At 43.5% G+C, this 23419-nt stretch overlaps 1 protein-coding gene across 3 annotated transcripts in view; it reads left to right on the top strand.

Moving 5' to 3' along the window:
- The window catches only part of casp7 (caspase 7, apoptosis-related cysteine peptidase), a 53374-nt gene extending 38790 nt beyond the window's left edge, over positions 1-14584 (top strand). For 2 of the 3 annotated variants that reach the window (XM_078564708.1, XM_078564707.1), the window contains exons 4-7: positions 904-1032; positions 3728-3903; positions 7764-7899; positions 12723-14584. In XM_078564708.1, coding sequence (XP_078420834.1) covers positions 904-1032; positions 3728-3903; positions 7764-7899; positions 12723-12955 — 674 coding nt within the window. In that variant the 3' untranslated portion in view covers positions 12956-14584. Of the gene's footprint in view, positions 1-903; positions 1033-3727; positions 3904-7763; positions 7900-8219; positions 8615-12722 lie in introns of those variants that run through there. The other variant, XM_078564709.1, reaches the window with a different exon arrangement.
- The last annotated feature ends 8835 nt before the right edge of the window (positions 14585-23419 follow it).

The following is a 23419-nucleotide window of genomic DNA, read 5'->3' as shown; positions in this document are numbered from 1 at the left end:
GAACAAACGTACACTGTGAAAACAAGCCTATATCACTGACCATGCATCTTAATCTCTCCTCTCTCTCTCTCTCTCCAAAAGAAATTGCAGACTAGCTTTAATGGGTGGTGGTGAATTATAATTTTGGGCCCAATGAACAGCATGGCTAGCACTGGCTGCATGCAACAATCATTCAGATGAGCAGGCAACATGCAGTGTACTGCATTTTACTACAGTGCTACAGTTTACGGCATTTTACTGCAGTGTACTATATACTGCATTTTTTTTATTCGTTCATGGGATGTGGGCGTCGCTGGCTAGGCCAGCATTTATTTCCCATCCCTAACTGCCCTTGTTCAGAAGGCATTTTTAAGAGTCAACCACATTGCTGTGGGTCTGGAATCATATGTAGGCCAGACCAGGTAAGGACAGCAGATTTCCTTCCCTAAAGGACATTAGTGAACCAGATGAGATTTTACGATAATCGACAATGGTCGTCATCAGACTTTTAATCCCAGATTTTTATTGAATTTAAATTTTACCAGGGTTCGAATCCCACGGTGGGATTCCCCAGAGCATTACCCTGGGTCACTAGAATACCAGTCCAGTGCCAATACCACTATGCCACCACCTCCCACATGCATTACACTGAAAGGACAGGAGTTAATTGGCATCATGATCCCTGTGCCCATTTTTGGGGGCTATCCAATTTAACCTGTGTTCTAGAAGTCTGGCTGATCTATTATACTTTTTTCCAAAGCCATGTCCCTTGCCCAAACTACACTACCTTAGAGACACGGGTTAGTAAAACTGTACACCTGCTGGCAACAACCTTTTCAATTTAACGGTTTATTATTTTGCTGACTGAAGTAACTCTGGAAAGGGATTATATCAACTGTTCTGACCTTATATTGTTTGTTCCAGACATGAACGTGCGTAACGGCACTGACATTGATGCTGGGAATCTGTTTACGTGTTTTAGCTCTTTGGGTTTCAACGTTGTTGTTTTAAATGATCAGACTTGTTCTCAAATGGAGAAGATACTGCAAGATGGTGAGTAAATATTTAAATAAAATGGTCTAGTTTAATTAAACTTTAATCTCTATCTCATTTTCTTTTTTGCAATGATACAATGTTCTGTAATTAGTTTTAGTCATCAAAAATCTCCTCTTCTAAATATCAGATTGATATTCCAACTTATTCTAGAACTTTAAAAACACATCCTTGCTAAGATTACATTCCCTGATTGTTTTCTAAGAAAATGCAAAGTTAGTCTCCAGGCAAAATGAACAGGGCACATTTAGATCTGTGCTTATTAGATGAGGAAGAAAACACGAAATTGTTCCTTTTACGGTAGAAGTTGGATAGAAATTTGGATGATGGGGTAATGACAGATGTGCTCAAAACCATGGCCAGAATTCTACGCTCCCCCACCAGCAGGGTTTAGGCAGGGGTGGAGTGGGAGTCTGAAATTGAAGGGAAGGGATTCCCACGGGGTTCCCGCCTGCCCTGACCATGCAGCGACTTTACGCTGGGGCGGGCAAGGCCTTGGACAGAAAGCCCACCCTTGCCCCAGTTGAGGCCCTTAAGTGGTCAATTATTGGCACTTAAATGCCATTTCCCGCCCAGCCCAAATTTTTAGGCTGGTGGGAGGAGTGAACTTGCATGGGGGAAGTCCAAAAATCAACGGAGTTAGATCCTGGGCGAGAAGAGGTGGGGATGGGTGGGGGTTGGGCACCTCCATCAAAAGCACTCTTCTGAATTCAGGTGCACCCCACCCTTTAAGCTCTAGGGCCTTTGGACCTCCCTCCTCCACCCCTGGCCTCTCCACCAAGACCCAGATCACCCCCTCCATGCCCCCTAGGCCTTCCCTACTCTCCTCGCCTTGGGACCCTTGAACTTACCTTGGTCTCTGGAGTCCAGATGTAGTCTCGGGTGTCCTCCTGCATTTCCTCATCAGTCCACCGCAGCTCTCTAAACCGGGACCACCTCCCGAGTGGGATTCCCGACTGCAGCCACTTAACGCTCATTCGAGCGTGAAATGGCTGCAGAGCACTGAGTCGCCGGGGCAGCTCTTCAGTTGGCGGGAAGCGAGACCCCACCAACTGAAAAATTCAGGCCTATGAGTCCGCTTTGATGACAGCAATATTTTTATGTCTCTTCACTTTCCCCAAACAAAGTAAAATTGTTTGCTAAATACTTTCTCACAAAGCATTACAAAAAGGGATAAATCAGTGCATCTGCACTGGGACACAAATGTAGTTATTGAAAATTGGTTCAAGATGGGGGGAAATTGGTAAATGTTCAGATCACGCTGTTTTCGAAAAGTGCAGATATATTGGATGAGGACAGGATTGAGTTCAGCTGTGATGCCCTTCTGTTGTTGTGTACTGTCTAATCACACATTTGAAGAGTGGCCAATTGTCAAAGAGTCTAATGGTTACTGGTACCTATGGAGCTCTACACCAGCATAAGTCAGGGCAGTCCGCTGAGCAGGGGAAAGAAGGGAGAAAGAAAATGGTGACATCATCGGATGGAGAATTCATAGACAATGAAGGAACAGTGAAGTTGAACTAATTACATTTCACATGTTACAGTTATTGAAAGAAGTTATGTACGTAATGATTTATTTTTGAGCTAAAAGTGGGTGGAAGGTATTACAATAAAGTCACTTATGTAATATAAATAAATGCAAATTTATCTAAAAGATCAGGGGGATAAAGTAACAATTAAACATTGGTCATACAGAAATGTGGTTGACTCTTATATGGCCTCTGAACAAGCACATTTAGTGATGGGCAATAAATGCTCTCCCAGCCAGTAACACCCACATCCATGAACGAATAAAAATCTCCTAGTATTTATTTGGCTTAAAAGAAGCATTTTGGGAGTTATGTATATTGGTTACGGTGCTGTCATTGTCTGCAAATGCGTGGCATGATGACCTTCTAAAGGATGCAGCAGGTGTCCTGTCCTTGTCCTCGGTGAAATGAGAAGGGCAATTGGGTATCATAGCAGTTATGGTATCTCTTGTGGCATGTCTGTCATCTGGTGCTGGGGAGGGCCATGATATACAAATACTTCTGCTGCTTTAATTTTGAGTAATTCAACAGTCACTTTTTAATTCTAATTTGTTCATCAACTTCAGACCATGAACATTCTCCTCCATCTTTACCCTCTTTTTAATCCAATTTTTTAAAGATATTCTTTCCCCAAACCCCCACAGAGTCATCTGTCACTTGTTATGTTTTGCTTTCACAGAGCGCTGATTATTGTTCTGCTATTAACATATTCTGCTATCTTACCTTTATGCCACTATCAGCACCTTCTCTAGTATTTAACACTGCCATTAACACTCCCTTTCTCCTGTGTGCATGACATCTTTGTCAAATTTCTCCTTGGCTCCCACCTTTCCCTGACCTTCTATTTTGCTACACCTGCCCTACCTCCGCTCGAACAATATAAAGTCCATCACATTTCTACTTCCCTTTAGTCCTGAAGAAGTCATACGGACTCGAAACGTTAATTCTGTTTCTCTCTCCACAGAAGCTGCCAGACCAGCTGAGATTTTTCCAGCATTTTCTGTTTTTATTTCAGATTTCCAGCATCCGCAGTATTTTGCTTTTATACTACTCAATTCTGTACTGATCAACGTGAATGATAGCACAGGAAGATCTTTTAATCCAAAGAATATATTTGCTTTGGAATGCCACAATGTTGTATTTAAATATTGTTACGTTTTTTTTAGTTTCTCAGGAAAACCACACCAACAATGCGTGTTTTGCATGCATCCTTTTAAGCCATGGTGATGAAGGCATGATCTATGGCACAGACGGAGCAATGCCTATAAAGAGACTCACTTCTCTCTTTCGAGGGGATATGTGCAAGACGCTTGTGGGAAAACCAAAACTCTTTTTCATTCAGGTAATATCATTCATGGTATTCCAGAATTTTGCTTTGATAATGGGCATGCTCAGAAAATTTTCAGGAATCAGTTTGAGGAATCTTTGAATCCATTTCGAAAGTAGGGTCTTATTTTTTAATAGGGAGTAGATTTTTTCCCTTTCCTGTACCTGAGGGATTTATATTTCCCAAATGGAATATCTAAGAGGAAGAGGCAGAATCAGCCATATCACTGCATTATCCAGGATTCCTGGGGACTTCCCCAACCTCTGTCATTAGCCCTGTGCCTGTAGTACATGCAGAACCAGCATTCACATTGGAATGAAGCTGAAGAGGGCATTCCAAGGCTTCCTCAATTTTCTCTAATCCTGTACATTCAGTACTTTAGTGGATGAGTTTTTCCCCTATACCAGTGATCCCCAGAGTGGAAAACGCATATCCTTGTGAAAAGGTTATATTAGACTTGGTATTGTGTAATGTGGCAGGATTAATGACCTGAGAGTAAAGGCACCGCAAGGTAGCAGCAAACGCAATATGATTGAATTTTACATCCAGTTTGAAAGGGAGAAGAGTGGGTCTAAGACTAGCATTTTAAATTTAAATAAGGGCAACTATGTGGGGTGAAAGCTGAGCTAGCTGAAGTGAACTGGGATACTAGGCTATGGGGATAGATCAGTGGAGAAGCAGTGGCAGACATTTAAGGGAATATTTCAGAATACTCAGAATAAGTATATCCCTACTATAAAGAAAAATTCTAAAGGGAGGATGCACCATCCGTGGTTAAATAAAGAAGATAGGGAAAGCATCAAACTTAAGGAAAAAGCATATAACTGCGCAAAGATGAGCGGCAGTCAGATGATTGGTCAGAATATAAAGGACAGAGAATGACTAAAAGGTTAATCAGACGAAAGAAATTAGAGTATGAGAGGAAAATAGCTAGAAATGTAAAAACAGATAGCAAGAGTTTCTACAGGTATTTAAGCAGGAAAAGAGTAAGTAAAGTGAGTGTTGGTCCTCTAGAGAGTGAGAACGGGGAGTTAATAGTAGCTAATAAGGAAATGGCGATGAAATGAACAGATATTTTGCTTCTGTCTTCACCATAGAAGATACAAAAAACATTCTAATAATAGCTGTAAATCAGGAGTTGGAAGGGAGAGGGGAGCGTGGTGAAATTACAGTCACTAGGGAAGCGGTACTGAGCAAATTAATGGAGCTGCGGGCTGACAAGTCTCTGGGTCCTGATGGACTTCATCCTAGGGTCTTAAAAGAGGTGGCTAATGAGGTAGTTAGTGTTAATATTCCAAAATTCCCTAGATTCTGGAAAGATTCCATCAGACTGGAAAGTAGCAAATATAACCCCTCTATTCAAGAAGGGCGGGAGGCAGAAAATAGGAAACCATAGGCCAGTTAGCTTGACATCCATTGTGAGGATGGTGTTGGAATCGATCATTAAAGAGGTGATAGGCACTTGGTAAAACTCAAGGTAATTGGGAAGAGTCAGCATGGTTTAATGAAAGGGAAATCATGTTTAACTAATTTATTAGAGCTCTTTGAAGGAGTAACATGCGCTTTGGATAAAGGGGATCCTGTAGACGTGCTGTACTTGGATATCCAGAAAGCATTTGATAAGTGCCACATCAAAGGTTATTGCGGAAAATAAAAGCTCATGGTGCAGGGGGTAACATATTAGCCTGAATAGAAGATTGGTATGCATAAATGGGTCTTTGTCTAATTGTGGGACTCCACTCGTCACATCCTGCCAGAGGTCTGTACTGGGGCCTCAACTTTCTATAATTTACATCAATGACCTTCGATGAGCTGAGTGAAGACATGGTAGCTAAATTTGCAGACAACACAAAGATAGGTAGAAAAGTATATCGTGAAGAAGACATAAGGAGTTTGCAGATGGAATATAGATGGGTTGAGTGAGTGCGCAAAAATCTGGCAGATGGAGTATAAGGTGGGAAAATGTGAAGTTGTTCACTTTGGCAGGAAGAATAAAAAAGCAGAGTATTACTTAAATGGAGAACGACTGCAGAATTCCAAGATGCAGAGGGACCTAGGTGTTTTCGTGCATAAGTCACAAAAAGTTAGTATGCAGGTACAGCATGTAATTAAGAAGGCTAATGGAATGCTATCCTTTATGAGATGAATTGAACATAAAAGTAAGGATGTTATGCTTCAGTTATACAGGGCATTGGTGAGACTGCATCTCAAACACCCTGTACGGTTTTGGCCTCCTTATTTAAGGAAGGATGTAAATGTATTGGAGGCGGTTCAGAGGAGGTTTACTAGATTGATACCTGGAATGAACGGGTTGCCTTATGGGGAAAGGTTGGGCAGATTGGGCTTGTTTCCACTGGAGTTTAGAAGAGTGAGAGGTGACTTGATTGAAGTATGTAAGATCCTCAATGGCCTTGACAAGGTAGATGTGGAAAGGATGTTTCCTCTTGTGAATGAGTCCAGAACTAAGGGGCACTGTTTTAAAATTAGGGGCTGTTCTTTAAGGACAGAGATGAGAAATGTTTTCTGAGGGTTGTGCGACTTTTGAACTTTCTGCCTCAGAAGGCAGTGGAAGCGGGGTCACTGAATATTTTTAAGGCAGATTCTTGTTAGGTAAGGGAATCAAAGGTTATTGGGGGTAGCTGGGAATGTGGAACTCAAAACACAAACAAGCCAGCCATGGTCTTATTGAATTGCAGAGCAGGCCTGAGGAGCCGAATGGCCTACTGCTGCTCCTATTTATTTTGTTTGTATGTATGTTCATATGGAAGGGCATCTGGGGTCTACTTTCTCTTAATTGTTGCATGGCAGATTCTCAGGAATGAGAATTTTTTCCGACCCTCGCCCACCCCTCTCCCTAGTTCAGGGGTTCCGAATTCAAGCGGCTCTGGTGCCCAGGCTCATGAGCTGCCACTCCCCATCCCGCTGCTCACACTAGTGAGATGCAGTTGTGCCTATTTGCAGCAAGTGCGGGAGGGAAACAACCTGTGACTGGAGGAGCAGCAAGAAGGTGAGTGGTGGCACCTGCGCCTGAGCACTGCATGGCGCGGGAGCAGCAGCTGCAAAACACGTCCGAGCAAGGGAGGCATCTGCTTGACCAGCAGGTCAGCAGACTGCTGGGCGGATGCCTGGCTGTGGCCATCACCCTGGCGGAGCTGCCTCAGAAAGGCACAAAGGAGTAAGCGGGGGGTAAGGGGGTTGTGAAGAGGGGTTGCTGAGTGAGTGGGGGTAAGGGGAGGGGTTTCTGAGTGAGTGAGTGGGAGGAGGGGTTGTGAGAGAGCTGCTGGTTGATTCTGTAGTGGGGGGAGGTTAGATTAACTGGAGTACTTAAATTATTTTCAACTGTACACAGTGAATGCAGAAAAATATTAGGTGTACCATTTGTATCCAATAATCGTACAACATGACGTCAAACTTTTTGCCCCTTTTGGAACATGTTTGGAACATGTTTAGTTGTAATTTTTACAAAACTTGGTTATTAGAGGGGTAGTTAAGAATGAAACTACCTGTAGGGGTATGCAAACAATTGGTAAAGTGGCCAGTTCCTGGATAAGTTTTTTTTTTAAACTTTCAAACCTTTCAAGATATACGTATTAGTGTCAAAAGCAAAATACTGCAGACGCTGGAAATCTGAAATAAAAACAGAAAATGCTGGAAATACTCAATAGATTTAGCACTGTGTGTGGAGAGAGAAACAGAGTTAATGTTTCCAGTCTGTGACCTTTGATCTGGGAAAACTAGTGCAATCGAGTGGTATTCCAGCTTTAAGTATTTGTATTCCAATCTTTATACAGTGTACATTCAAGCCCTTAGTGCCTTGTTCAATTGCATTTCATACATACTTAATCTAAACACTTTTTTTTTCTGGCTTGCTTCAGGCTTGTAGAGGTTCAGAATTTGATCAAGGGATACAGACTGATTCAGGTCCTACTGGTGATGTAGAAACAGATGCAAATCCTCGACACAAAATCCCAGTAGAAGCTGACTTCTTGTACGCCTACTCCACTGTACCAGGTAATGCAAAGATTATTGTCCTGAATGCATAATATTTTCATGTTTTATCAATGAATTAAATTATATTAGAGCCTTTAAAAAAGAACAATAACCTTTGCCCCCACAATTCTTCACAGTATATTTTGACCTGATGTGAATTGGTGATTACACTTTAAGATGCTATAATGCAATCTTTGTCTTGCCCTCAGTAGTTTTTAGCTGCTACTTATAGTCATAATGATACAGCATCAGACTCCTAAGGTAGTGGATATGAGTTGCAGTTGCAATCTTGGCTGATAATTTAGCTTCTAATTCAGATACATTTTGTTACGTTCCAATAGCTGTTTGATAACGGAGACAGAGACCAAGACTGACTTCTCCAAACAGAGTTTTATTCTAATGCATAAAACTCCACAGACACGTTGGCCGGAATTTTCCCTGCCTGCTGGTGTCGGACGTGTCTGGTGGTATGAGCAGGCAATATGGCGAGAAGGCCAAAAATCAGTTTCATGACATCGTGAAAGTCGTTTGCAATCATCCGCTCTGCCCAACAATGGCGGGCCACGTTTCCCACTGCCGGACGTCGGGAGCTTCACTGTAATACATCTGCATATCATCATAAGCCCAGCCCGCTGGAATGATCCCCCCACACTGGATCACCTGTGCACCACGCCGACTTGTTTCACAACTGTACATAAACGATGTGCATCCAGCGAGCTGCACTTCGCTCGGGACTTTGAGGTTTGTTTGCCTACCTTGCTTCGAGCAGCACTTACAGTCATCAGCGCCAGGCTTCACGGACAGGACCACTGCACCTTTAGGGGGGCTCACTGGCAGGTCTCTACCTACCAGACCTGCCATAAGGCGAGGGGTGGCTTTTCAACAGCTGCAGGGCAAGGCCTTGCTTGGGGAAGGGGGAGAAGTGGCCTCAGGCAAGGGAAGAGGCTGCAGGATGAAGGCTGTACTGCGGAAGGTGGGGCATCCCGGGGTGTGTGTAGGGGCACAAGTTGATCTGTACAAGTGGTCACAAGATGGTGAGGGCTGAGAAGTCAGTCTCCAGAGGAGATGATGCCAGATGGGGATGTGCAGGTGTGTGTGTGAGAGAGAGTGGTGATGTCCCTTGAGCTGGCAGTGAGTGAGATGCCAGTGAATGTGTGATGGGCTCGAGCGTGTGAGTTTAGAGTGATGAAATGGTTGCCATACCCTGGCTGCACGGATGAGATCATTCATCCTCTATCTGCATTGGATGGCCAACCTCTTCTGTGCAACATTTGCACTGATCACCGCTACCATCGCCCTACCAAGCCGGAGTGTAATGTTGCTGTCCCTCCTGCAGCCAGAGTGGGGATAGAGGTTATCACAGCGGGCCTCCAAAAGGCACTCGAGGGATGTGTCACTAAACCTGGGGTCTTGCCTTTCGATGCCATGTCTTCTTTGCAGCAATCCTGGAAGCACTGAGAGGTGTGTGTGCAGGTGCACTTTAAATGTGGCACCCGGTGAAATGAAGCAGTGAGGTGACAGTGTGGCGGGCGAACTGGAGCCCACTCACCATCGAAACAGTGTGTTACTCAGAAATGCAGGATTAATGAGGCATGAGAAGCCGCCATTGCAGCCGGCGGGTAAAACATTCTTTTTCTCACCTGCTACCGCACTTTGTGCAAATCTGGGACAACCCCACAATTGTCTCACCTGCTTTGCCTTTATATACACACCGAGTGAAGTACTTAGCTTGCTAACTTACAATTACCACTTAAAAACTTCTTAACAGTTAATTGTTTCATTCCCTAACACATCTTTGTCTACTTTCGATGGATTAACTACAGTATGAAAAGTAGTTGCCTTTTTCCCAATGTTCATGTGCACAATCTAGCCAGTTTATTGAAGAATATCTTGAAGACATATAGTTGATGAATTGACGCACCCATCTAACTTGAAGGTGTAGTCGATGTCTGGTGCTAACTGTAGAGAGTGAAAATGAAGGACAATTAAAACAAGTTCCTAGAATTTGGTATATTTTCCTCCTATTTAAAAATAAATATTAAAAAGGTTGTACATTCTAATCATTCTATGAGAACAATATTAAAACTAAATAATACACTTGAAGTTGGTGTTGTTTATATGACTATAGTAAGAGCTTGTTTTGTTAATTGTAGGTCCAAAGTGAAGGTTCAAACTATTGTTTGAACTTGAGTATTGCTAAAAAAAGAAAAATGCAGTTGAAGCTTTTAGTCTTGCACTCATCAGGACAGATGCAAGAATACCAAATCTCAAAGGGAGCAACAATTTACACTGCATGAGAAGAGGGTGCTGAATGGTTGGCAAGTGGACTCTGATTGGTAGAGGTGTTATCATGGAGAATGTACCAGGGAATGGTTACCTACCAGGCTTTTTAATTCAAAGATGCATGTCAACTCTCATTGGTCAAGGCATGCCATAGGGAATGAACCAGAGAATGGATGTCCCCCAAGCATTTATTTAGTTGAAAAAGGTGCAATGCATGTACATGTTCTTTTTGTTTGCAAAGGGCAGGGCCCTGTGTGCGAGAGGCTACATATATTCACAGTCAGAATTGTTTAGTAAGTGTTGTCCAGTCACAGAATCACATCTAATGTTGGACACTGGGTAGAATTTTGCGTTCCCTCGTCGACTGGTTTGTAGGTGGGGGGGTGGTCATAAAACCTTTCGGATGGCCTCCCCACTGGGCTCTTTCTCGCCCTGACCTCTCTGCAATTTTACCAAGGGGTGGGCAAGGTCTAGGTGGTTGGTCCGCTGTTGCCCTAATTGAGGCCCTTTAAGTGGCCAATTATTGACCACTTATGGGCAGTTTCCTGCCTGGCCTCAATTTTCAGGCTGGCAGGAGAAATTCAGGGGCGGGGGGGAAGCCCAAAAAATAACCCTGCTCAGGCCTCGGCCAGGAAGGTGGGGGGATGCCACCATTTATGGCCCTTTTAACCATCGGACACACCCCCTCCCCCCACAAAAAAGGTTTGGCCCTTGCAGGTGCTTCCTCCCCCCAGCGACCTTTCGCTAATACGCCCAACTCCCTCTGCCCACCCCCTGGGCCTTACCTCTTTTTCCTGCCCTGAGACCCCAAAACTTAACTGGTCCTGGACTCCTGGGACTTAGACTCTGTGTACTGCTTGCAGTCCCAGTCCTGTCCACTTCAGCTTCTGGCACTGCTGGGGCTAGAGAACTGCCAGCCCATCAGATTGGCTGGCTGCTCTCTGAGGCTGGACTTCCTCCCAACTGAAGGGTCAAAATCCTGCCTCCAGTCAATTAATGCTCGTTGGAGCCTTAAGTGCCTGCGGGAAAGCCAGGACCGGCAGCGATGTGGAGGCCGCTGACTCCTTGGATAACGGGAAGGGAAACCCCGCCATCCGGAAAATCCTGGCCCATGTTTTGAGTTTTGGAAGCATGGGCTGGTTGGGTGCGGTCAGTACTTTGCCTGTTGCAAACAGCCGAAGAGACGTTCTGTTTAACACGATCCCCCAGTCACTGGGATGCACGGCCTACATACCTGGCATCACACCGGCACTGAAATTCATACACCATGTTACTCACCTGCATGATAGGTACCGACTTGTGTTGCTACCACATAGTAGCTGCATAACCCGTTGTTCAAATTTTTGAGACACTTTAACCCGAGGTAGACTGGGCACTTTTCAGGGCTAAAGGTGGCAGCCTTAGGCCCATTCATGGGGTAGCCATTATCTCGCAGGATGACTTTGGCTATTTCAGCATCAAGCTTGCATGGTGAGCAAATGACTCGGGCCCTATTTACGAGATTGCTGATAAGGTCAAATTTATAGCACTTGGAACTGTAGGAATCCAATTGTGTACATTGACCAGTGAAGCTAGGCTTGTGGTAGACCATAGTAGAGAACCCCCTGGCAGATTTCTCAACTAGCACGTCGAGGAAAGGGAGCTCATTTGATAGTCCCATTTCAAAGGTGCACTTAAACATAGGATGGAGCCCATTAAGGTGTGTAAGAAAATTCTTGCATGCAGCTGCAGATTCAAATATAGCCGTTTCACACTGCTCCTATGCAGCAGCAGCATGAGTGGTATTTGCCACTAACAGGATGCTGCCCTCAAGCCAAAATGACATTCTGCCTTCTGCACAAATGGGAAATCTGGTATATGAATATCAGTGCCAGGTATGTAGGCCATATGGTGGGTCATATCAAACAGCATATCCCTACAGCTGTTCACAGCTGGCAAAGTACTGACCATACTCATACCAGGCCATGTCCAACATGAGACGTGATTCTGCCGTTGGACAATACTTATGAAACAATCCCGGTCATACTAAGAATTAGATTAACAACCAGTTTAATCAGTTGGGCTCAAAGTGTGGCTCACTTATGCGTGCCAGAAGCTATGTATATTCACACACAGGGCCCAGTCCTTTGCAAACAAAAAAAAAAAGATCCATGCATTATGCCCTTTTGACCTAAATAAATGCTTGGGGGAACTGCTGTTTCCTGGTTCATTCCCGATGGTCAAGGTATTGGCAATCAGAATCAACGTGGTTTGAATTTAAAGAAAAGCTTGGCAGTTAACTGTTTCGTGGTACGTTCTCCATGGCAATGCCTCTACCAATCAGAGTCCACTTGCCAATCAATCAGCACCCTTTTCTCATGCAATATAAATTGTGTTCCCTCTGAGATTTGGTATTCTTGTGAATCTGTGCTGATGAGTGCAAGATGAAAAGTTTTGACAGGATGTCTCTTTTTTTCAGCAATACTCAAGTTCTATGCTGCCAAGTGACTGACTGTTTGAATTATTGTACCCTTGCTCAACACATATTTGAGAACTGTAAAATGTGATGTCTGTCATTGCAGGCTACTACTCATGGAGGAATCCAGGCAAGGGTTCTTGGTTTGCACAGGCCCTGTGCAATGCCTTCAAAGAATATGGTAAAGAATTTGAGATAATGCAGATCCTAACCAGAGTCAACTACATGGTGGCCATGCACTTTGAGTCTTGGTCCGAAGATCCACGATTCAGCGAGAAGAAGCAGATACCCTGCATTGTCTCCATGCTGACTAAAGAACTTTACTTTAAAAAGAAATAAAGCACAACATCTCGGTTTACATTTCAGGGAAGTTTTGAATTGTAAGGCTTAAGTTGCTCTTTAGGTCAGACTTTCGAGTGGAGGTTTAGAGTTGAGCTGAAGCAAAGTGCAGAATTCAGGAAAACCATTTGCTATCTCTGTAATTGATCATCTTGTGTTTCATGCTCTGGAGCATAAAAAAGGTAATGAACTGTCTGCTCTGATATTGTCTGGATCAGTTCACAATGCAGCTTATAAATGGCTGCACTGTAAAATTGCAAAATGCAAAGTATGATTGATATGGATTTGTCTCAGTTGTTATGATTTCTTGTTTTAAGGTATAATTTACAACGCTTGTTTTTACAACCTTGGCTGTGTGAATTTCGGTACGGTTTGCATCATGAACTATGAATTTTAAACTTGAAAAAAAATATTAATCAAATATATTTGATTTATGTTTCTCAATCAACTTTTGGGATGGGGTCTATTTTTTTTTTAAATCCTTCATATACCTTTCTAATGTGCACCAATTTTTAGCAAATGCAATTTTTTTTCAGTTCCTTTCTTATCAAGAAAATCCATTCTCTACAATAAGCAAAGAATGCAGTATCTCATACACTATTTATGTAACCAAAGTTGATGTATTTTTTAAACTTATTTTATCAAACTCTTGTACTTGGGGCTGACTGCATGACTTATGAGAAACAAAACTTTTTTTTTTAAGCATACTTTTCACTGACTTTGAACCCTTTTTAATGGATTTTCCTGTGTTTCACAACATGTTGATGAATATCAAGCATGCAGTGGAATTTGGAACCTAATTTTAACAAAATTTAATCTATCATTCTTTGAACTGTTGATTTCCTAATGGACAAGGAATACATGTACACGTTGATGTCCTGTGTGGCACTGTCGTCTTGGTGAACACCAAAACAGACTAACTGCTCTTTTATCTCATGGCTGCTTGTTGGACATCGCCAGTGCAAACATCCAAATTATTTGCTCACATAGCAGCAGTCCATTCACTGCAAAAAAAAATTTAATTGTGTGAAGAGTTTTGAGTCATTTGATAAGGAAGCAAATATAATAGCTAGGAAACATGTGACAGGAAAGAAATAATTTATCCGGTTAATGGCAACCAATACCTATGAATGACAGGGTTAGATTTCCGAGCCGTACATATTTAATGCTCAGAATAACTAAGCCTGTAATCATGACCTTAAAATTGTGCACTTGACCTGATCACTTTAAATTCAATGAATAACTTCAGTCTGCCAGATCAAAGCAACGAGTGCTGCTGTTGTATCAGACCTGATGGCCACAATCTGAGTATACAGCTGCTAATGCTCAGCCATAATCTTGCTTGGAAATCTCATTAGGGCAGCTCAGTGTTCCATCTCATTACTGAGCGAATGGCGATATTATAAAAACTTAAATATTGGCTGCGTATTTTCAAGTTCACTGGTGGCTCTGGCACTGATATTTTTCTCCTGCACCAGAAGTAGCTTGTATTGTTAGATTAAACAGAAGTATCAGCCATCCACTGAATTTGGAGCTATGTTTGATTTGCATTTTCACTGTTTGCCTTGTTCCTTTGAAAAAAAAAGCTGTATCATTGTTTATTTTTAATTACAGGCTAGCAGAAAGATGTGTAAATCGTATGCATTTTTTTATGATCTCATTTACAAATATGAGGACCAAGATCCCTGGAGACTCGAGCTGTGGCCAGAAATTGTGACAGGCTAGGACTTCTGACCGCTGACTCTAAAGTTTGTTGACTTTGCCCCAAGTCCTGAGTTTGGTGTGATATCAATATTCAGGCTGGCAGCCTATGCCCACAGAGGCACAGCCGAGGCCTCCCTCAGCAAGGGCAGGATTTTCCCCTCTACGGGCGGGCCCGGGAGTGGCAGTGAAACTGTCCGCCGCCTGCAATTTCACGCTGGCTGACCAATTAATGAAACGCTCGCTGAAATGCTCAGCGCTGCCAGGGTAGGGGCGGGAGGAGCCCAAGCGCTGAAGTTTGCGCACGCGCAGGGGTGCGCTCACCGAAAGCTCCCCCGAAGGCACAGAGCTGCCTCAGAGCTGAAGGTTTTTAAAATGAAGGATCAACAAATAATATAAACATGTCCCCACATGTGACTCAGTCACGTGAAGAGGGGCATGCTGAAAATTAGTTTAAAAATGTTTTATTCACTGCAGGAAACCTCATCCCACCCGTGGATGAGATTTTGCAAAAAATGCTAAGGCCACCTGGCCTATTCACCCGCCCGCCAACTGTAAAGTTGAGTGGGCAGTGAAAAATTCAACTTAATTACCTGCTTAAGGGCCTTACTAGGCCTTTTAATTGTTGGTGGACGCGCTGCCGACTCTTGCATGCGACCGCTGACCGAAATATCGTACGATGATGTCGGGACGCTCACCTGACGTCATCGCACGCTCGGGCGTGTCGGGCACACACCCACACGCTGAGCTGAAAATCCTGGCCCAAGTGTGCGGTAAGAGAATCGCAGCAGTCTCCTGAAGCTCCAGTGGAAGGGAGCCACAGGACCCGTATTGGGATAGAGGACATTTTAATTCCCCAAGCAAAGACTATGGGCAGAATTTTACCACAGTGGGATTTTAGGTTCCCGCTGTCGTCAATGGGATTTATAATGTCTCGCCGCATTTTACGGCACGGTCCCTGCCGAAACGGGGCCGTAAAATTCTGCCCAATAGGTTGCATTTGGAGGGAAGTTATCTTGCTCTGCAACTTCCTTGGGGTGCCTTCAGACCCTCAGCAGGTAGGGCCAATGCGCCCTGTGTGGGGTGGAATTTCCAGGGTAGTCTGGGAATGGCCCCAGACACATTCAAAACGATTATTGAGGCTTTTCAGAGGAGGAGAAGACTTCATAAAATGAAACAGCACCGAAAGAGGCCATTTGGTCCATTGTGCTTCTGCTGGCTCTTTGAGCTATCCAATGAGTTTACCCCCTGCATTTTCTCCATAGAACAGCATTATTTTTTTTCTTTGTCAGTATGTATCCAATTCCTGTTTTTAAAAGTTATTATTGAATCTGCAATCACCACTGATCATAAATCACTGTGTATTGCCTTTTCCACACATCGCCTCTGCTTTTTCCAATGACTTTAAATCTGTTTCCTTTGGTTAATGACCCTTCTGGCCCTGGAAATAGTTTCCCCTTATTCTATCAAAGCCCTTCAAGATTTTGAACACCTCTATCAAATCTCCCTTTAACCTCTGCTCTAAAGAGAACAACCTCAGTTTCTCTAGTTTGCTCTACAAGGTGAAACCCAGGTTCCACTTCAGATTCCTTTACCTCACTAGGCTATCTGCCCAACTTATGCCCTCTCCCATCCCAGGAATTTAAGGCCCACAAAATACAGAAGCTATCTAACATGGTTATATTGTATGACAGTAAAAAAAAAAGTTAGTATCAAATTTCTCATATTGATTACCCGGCAAACAGAGAGCTACTGTGTGCAGGGAAGGACGTAAACTTGGAGACTGCAGGAACATCGTATGTGGCTAAACATTTGAGAGGGGGAAGCAACAAGATATTGGGCAACTCATATGATGGTTTCAGTTTCATTTAAAAATGAATGTGATTGGTTACATGCCTCATGGGAAAAGCATTGATACAGGACTATTATAAACAAAAATGAGTGCAGTTCACTAATTTCTAGATGTGACAAGTACCTTTTATTGAGCTGTTTTGTTTATGAAGATTTTACCTTCACACATTTGATGATTACTTGGGCCAGAATTTTGACGTCGGTGTGTGGGGTCGAGTCCCACGTGCAAAATGACACAAGATGACGTCGGATGTGCTTCCCGAAGTCATCGCGCATCATTTAGATCTTTCGTTCGGTGGGCGCACACCAGAGGTGGCTGCCCATCCACCAAACTGTTAACGGCCTATTGAGGCTATCAGGGAAGCAGTTTAGATAATTAACAGCGCTGTCCGTCCAACCTTAAGGTTGGGGGGCAGGCAAAAAGCCCAAGCGGCCTTTGCGTTTTTCAGGAAACCTCATCCATGGGCGGGATGAGATTTCCTGAAGGTTTTGTTAAATAAATAAATAATTTTTGCACAATTCATCAACATGTCCCAGTTCAGGTGACACGGTCACATGAGGGGACTTGTCTAAATAATTTTAATTTAAGTACATAATAAAAGTTCATAAATAATAATCCCCCTGAGGCAGCTCCGTCCCTCAGGGAGATTTCTGCGCTCTTTTGCACACCTGTGAAAGAGCGCAGGTCTAACTCTCCCTCCTCCCCCCACCTGTATAGGTAGCGCTGAGCGCTACCGGTTGTGCGTCACACTGGGTGGGCCTTAATTAACGGTTCCACGCCCGGTCCCGACTGGCCCGCCCGACATGCAGAAAATTCTGCCCTTGATGTTTGCAGGAAGAAAAGCACATTGAATGATAGGAAAAAAAGACATGAATTTCCATAGCGTCTTTCACAGCCTCAGGATGTCAGAAGGTGCTTTACAACCTATGAAGTGCAGTTACTGTTCCAATGCAGGAAATGCAGTTGGGGAGGTGGTGGCATAGTATTTTGTTACTGGACTAATATCCCAGAGACCCAGGGTAATGCTCTGGGTATCCAGGTTTGAATCCCACCACAGCAGATGATGAAATTTGAATTCAGTAAAAATCTGGAATTAAAAGTCTGATGATGACCACAAAACCATTGCCAATTGTTGGAAAAACCCATCTGGTTCACTAATGTCCTTTAGGGAGGGAAATCTGCCGTCCTTACCTGGTCTGGCCTACATTGACTCCAGACCCACAGGAATGTAGTTGACTCTCAAATGCCCTCTGAACAAGGGCAATTAGGAATGGGCAATAAATGCTGGCCTAGCCAGCGATGCCCACATCCCATGAACGAATTTTTGAAAGAAAAGTGGTCTCAGCAAAGTCCTACAAACAGTAATGTGATAATGATCAGATTGTCTGGTTTTAGTGATGTTGGGGTTAAGTGTTGGCTCAGGCACCAGCGATGACTCCTCTGTTCTGCTTTGAAATAGTGCCATGAGAACTTTTGCGCTCACTGGGGAGAGCAGAGAGATCATTGGTTTAATGTTTTACTGGAAAGATGGCAGCACTGACAGTGCAGTACTAACTGGAGTATCAACCTAGACTTTGTAATCATCCCTGGAAAGGGACTTGAACCCATTATCTTCTGACGCGAGGGGAGAGCGCTACCACTAAGCATTTCCGTTCTTTGGCATCACCCACACTGACACTGGAATGCCTTTGAAATATTGGTTGGAAGACCTTCTGTATTGTGGTGAAGGCGGCTGGTAGACCAGTTTAGTTGGGAAACTGACTGCAGAGGCAACTGGTTCAGCCAACAGCTCCCCAGCCACTTTGCCTTCCGGACTGAGGAGGTTATTGTGTAAAGTTAATTGGACAGTATCTGTAATGCAAACTAGGCATTAAGCCCTGGTGGAGGTAACTATGCCTCTCTTAGATCTGGTATTTCCCACTGATGGCCACCTACAGCTGGGGAACTATAGGCTGAAATGCCTTCAGACCATTCATTCTGAGTAAGGTCATTCGGCGCCCAGAGCAGAGGTTGCTACAATGCATCCTCTGTCATTTCAATAATGTCTAACGTTGAGGCCTTGTTACTGTAGCTGTGGGAATTTTGGTTGTTCTATACCACAGTGAGTCGCACCCCCATGAGGTCCCACTGCATGCTAGCATATATACGGTGTTGTTGAAGGCGACTGGCTGAGAATAAAGTCCTGGATAGTCAACCACCAAGTTCAACTTCGCTGGTTGCAGATAAGTAATCGTGTATACAGCATTGGCTGTACATGGAGATACGCATGTTTGCAGGACTTCCAGGGACAAGCCTCAACCCAGGCCAACAATCATGAGGAAAGTCAATGAGCATCTTGCAAAAGCCCAGCAGTCCGCGAAAGGTGGTATCAAGGATGGAAGTCAATGTCCCTCCCCAATCCAGGGTGGCCATCCAAAGTGCATTCGCTGGTGATGACAATTAGGATTTGATTCACGGGAACTAAAGAGACTTTTCCGGATATGACACAAACCTGATCTCCAGTGGGTTGGGTAAGGGTTTACAGTGGAATGCCAGATCCCTGGTTGCTGGGTATGGTTTTTAGCATTGCATTGTAGCTTTCTTTGTTCTTCTCATTTTTCATGTGCTGTTGTATTTTTTACTTAATGCATCAAATGATGCCTTTATGGATAAACGTCTCTGGACTATTCAAACGTCTATTCAAACAACTTATCTGAGCCGACTCCATTCTTTGTGGTGTGAATTTCCTTGCTTGGCTGATCCCATGGAATTTGGTCATTTCATACAAGATTTTGCCCTGGGCCTCTGTATAGTCACACGCAACTGTGGTCACTCCTGGAGGTATTAACATCGGCAAGCGATGTAAAGACGTGGATAGGGCGCCTAAGCGTAAGTGTTTATCAAATAAGCTTAATTTACATTAGCTGAGCGTAAATGATGTCATATGCTGGAAGGCAGATAGCAATATATTTCCCAATATCTGAGCTGCTCTGTGTTCAACAACACTATAAAAACTCCATGGCTGAACGTGCGTCATTAGCAAATGTACAGTCTCAATGTGGTCCTATATTTTTGAGTCAACTGGTAACATTGTAATGTGGTCTCCTAAAGAATCTGAGTTATGACAACCATTTGACTTACAGATCTCTCAAATCCATTAACTGCTGTACAGTGAGCCATAATTACTGCTTCGTTATAATTGGAACGCTGCATCATTGCATAACTGACAAGGTTGTTCAAGCCAGCTAAAAAGATACATTGCACGCTCTTCTAGTTAACAAGTATTGCATGTAGAAGTTTTTAGATTTTTTTAAGCACTTGAAACAGTTGCTTGATAATTGATAGGTTTGCAATGCAAAAACCGTGACCTCACTTTTTCACAGACAGCAAGAGTCATCTTTTTAATTTTATTCTGAATGGATTTTGTACTCCTCAGGGCAAGGCATCTTTGCAAGGACCCTGTGTTATTTTGTGAAAGATATGTTGGTATCATGTGTTGCTAAATCTGTAGATGATCAGATAAATCATCTACATCTGCATCAACATTACAGATTACCCCAAGAGCAGAAAACACCCCAAATGTGCCAGTTGTGATAGTACCCATTTCCCACACCTGGGGCAGAATTTTAGTCCTGCCAAAGTCAATGGACTTTTGAATGGCTCGCTGCATTTTACGGGCCCTCCCCTACCGCAACAGGGCCTTAAAATTCCGCCCCAGGTTTTCCTAAAGCCTCTAAATAAGGTTGCAAAGGTGCAGGCATTGCTGCATATTATTCTTACAGGAAGACTGCATAAACTGACTTCACTTGTGAATCAAATAGCCAGCAAAAAAACAACTCCTTATCAACTAGCCTGAATTAATACCCAGGTCCAGGATGAAGTCATCATGTTTTAATGATTGGAACCATCTGGTTCCCACTCCATGCTGCAATCTATTGTATTTGCTATTGTATCAGTAATAACATGATAGAAAAGATGTCCACTGCCCTGGTCTAATAAACTTGAAAATAAAAACCTTTTTTGAAATTGGGTGCAATTTGTTATTAACTCGATGAATGAGTCTGAATGCAATCTAGACCTTCTTATCTTTGTCAGCATTGCATCAATGCACTTCAGTAATTCACCCTTTGAAATGTGTTGTTTAAGTATAATAAAATTCTACACAATACAATATTGTAATCTACCTCTTGTGTGATGCACACATCTTCAACAGATTTATCCTGCTGTTGAATAATCCTTAAAATAGCATTAGCATTGAAGCTAATACCTGACATGAGAAATCCTGGAATGCGACAGTTTTTGTACAAGGTGAGATTGAGTGAATTGAACCTGTAGGGCAGAATTTTGCCCTGGGCAGGGGTGCTCGGTGGGGGCGGGCGGGAAACCGACTACCACCTGAAATGGGCATCGCACCGCGGTTTTACAGGGTCAGGCCAATTAGGGCCCACCCAGCGTGGTACACAAGTGGCAGCACCGAGCGCTATGCATGCGGGGGGGAGGAGGGCGAGCGGGCCTAACGCAAACTTCATGCATGTGCGTGAAAGAACGCTTCAATCTCCCTGAGGCACGGAGCTGCTTCAGAGAGATGTTGCACTGTTTAAAAAATTAATGAAGAGAATAAAAATGCCATAAAACATGTCCCCTCGTGTGACTCTGTCACATGAGCAGGGACATGCTTTTAATTCCAGTGTGAAATTTTTATTTTACTTTTATTTGCTTTAGGAAACCTCATCCCGCCCGTGGATGACATTTCCTAAAAAGTGCAAAGGCCGCTTGGCATTCTCACCTGCCCGCCAACCGTTAGGTTGGACGAGCAGCATAAATTTGAAATTAATTCGCTTTTTAATGGCCTTAATAGGTCTTCTAATTGTCGGTGGGCACGCTGCCGACTCTGGTGCGCTCCCGCCGAATGAAATAGCGTGGGACACTCGCCCGACCTCATCGCGCGTTATTTTACGCTTGGCCGGGTCGGGAGCGCGCCTGCCCACTGAGCCCAATATTCTGCCCATAATCTCTGAAGTTGAGAAAAATGAGAGGTAATCTCATTGAAACGTTTAAAACTCTCAAGGGACTTAACTGTGTAGATGCTGAGAGTGTCTATTTCTCTGACTGGAGAATTTAGAGTTAGTGGTCACAGTCTCAGGATAAGAGGTCAGCTATTTTGTTCTTCGTTAAGCACTTGAAACAGTTGCTTGATTATTGATAGGTTTGGAATGCAAAAACCTTGACCTCACTTTTTCATAGACAGCAAGAGTCATCTTTTTAATTTTATTCTGAATGAATTTTGTACTCCTCAGGGCAAGGCATCTTTGCAAGGACCCAACATATCTTTCAAAAAAGGAGAAATTTCTTCACAGAGGGTTGCTGATGCCTGCAGTCTGTGTATATTCAAGAATGAGACTGATAGAATTTTGGACACTATGGGCAGAACTTTGCCCTTGATGGGCGGGCGGGCCCCACCAGCTCGGCGGCGGGCGGGCAGCCGATCACCGCCGCCGAAACGGGCCCCGCTGCCATTTTGAGCTAGTGGGCCGCCCAATGGGAAGCGCTATGCGCTTCCTGTGCGGGGGGGGGAGGGATTCCCCAACTGTCAGAGTGCGCTCTTTCACACATGCGCACTAAAGAGTCCACATCTCCCTGAGACTAAGTGCTGTCTCAGGGAGAGCGCTGAAAGTTTTATAAACTTCAAAAATAGAAAAATAAAAAAATTATTAACATGTCCCCCTCATGTGACAATGTCACGTGAGATGGGACATGTTAATAAATATCACATAAACTTTATTAAAGATTTTTAAAACAGACATGAAACCTCATCCTGCCAGTTTCATGTATTATCAGGAGCCCACTGGGGCTCCTGGCCTGTCCCCCAGCCTTAAGGTTGGACGGGCAGGGTCTTTAATTGGCTTAATTACCCTGTCAATGGCCTCAATTGGCCATTGACAGGTCGGCGGGCGGACAGCTGATCTCGCTGTCCGCCCGCCTTCCTGAATATTTAAATGGGGCAGGATGACGTTAGGGGTTCCCCCAATGCAATCCCGCGTCATTTTCACGTCGGCGAGAAGGCCCCACCCCCAGCTCGCTGACGGAAAAATTCTGCCCTATGGATTCAAGGAACCTGGGACAAGGCAGGAAAGTGGAGCTGAGATAGAAATTCAACCATGAATTATTGAATGGCAGAGCAGACTCATGAGACCTATTCCTGCTCATTATTTATGTTAAGATTGGGTTTTGTGAGGTAGGTTGATTTTTGAATCTTTGTTTCCCACTATTTTTAAGGATTGAATTGAGAGATAAAAATCATAATTCCTATAAGACCTTATGATGGGTGTGGTAGATGACCCAATATTGACTGCTGGATAGAACCAGCAGAAAAAAACCCCAGTTGAACAAAATCCAAAGCAAATATATATTCGTTGGCTGTATAAGAAATTATCCCTAGCCTTTCAATTGTTCTGCAGCCACGTAATGTGAATAGTTGATGTAGATTTAATATAACTATAGATTTTTGGACACTATGGATTCACAGAACATGGGGCAAGGCAGGAAAGTAGAGTTGAGATAGAAATTCAGCCATTCTCTTGGGGCAATCTGTAATGTTGATGCAGATGTAGATGATTTACCTGATAATCTACAGATAGTCTGCTTGATTTAGCAACACATGATACCAAAATATCTTTCAAAAAGGGACACAAGGTCCTTGCAAAGATGCTTTGCCCTGAGGAGTACAAAATTCATTCAGAATAAAATTAAAAAGATGACTCTTGCTGTCTGTGAAAAAGTGAGGTCACGGTTTTTGCATTCCAAACCTATCAATTATCAAGCAACTGTTTCAAGAGCTTAAAAAAATCTAAAAACTTCTACATGCAATACTTGTTAACTAGAAGAGCGTGCAATGTATCTTTTTAGCTGGCTTGAACAACTTTGTCAGCTAT

Source organism: Cetorhinus maximus, chromosome 20 (assembly GCF_964194155.1).
Source record: "Cetorhinus maximus chromosome 20, sCetMax3.hap1.1, whole genome shotgun sequence".
Lineage (NCBI taxonomy): Eukaryota > Metazoa > Chordata > Chondrichthyes > Lamniformes > Cetorhinidae > Cetorhinus > Cetorhinus maximus.
The sequence above is the reverse complement of the archived record's forward strand: the minus strand, read 5'-3'. Positions and strand labels throughout refer to the sequence as shown.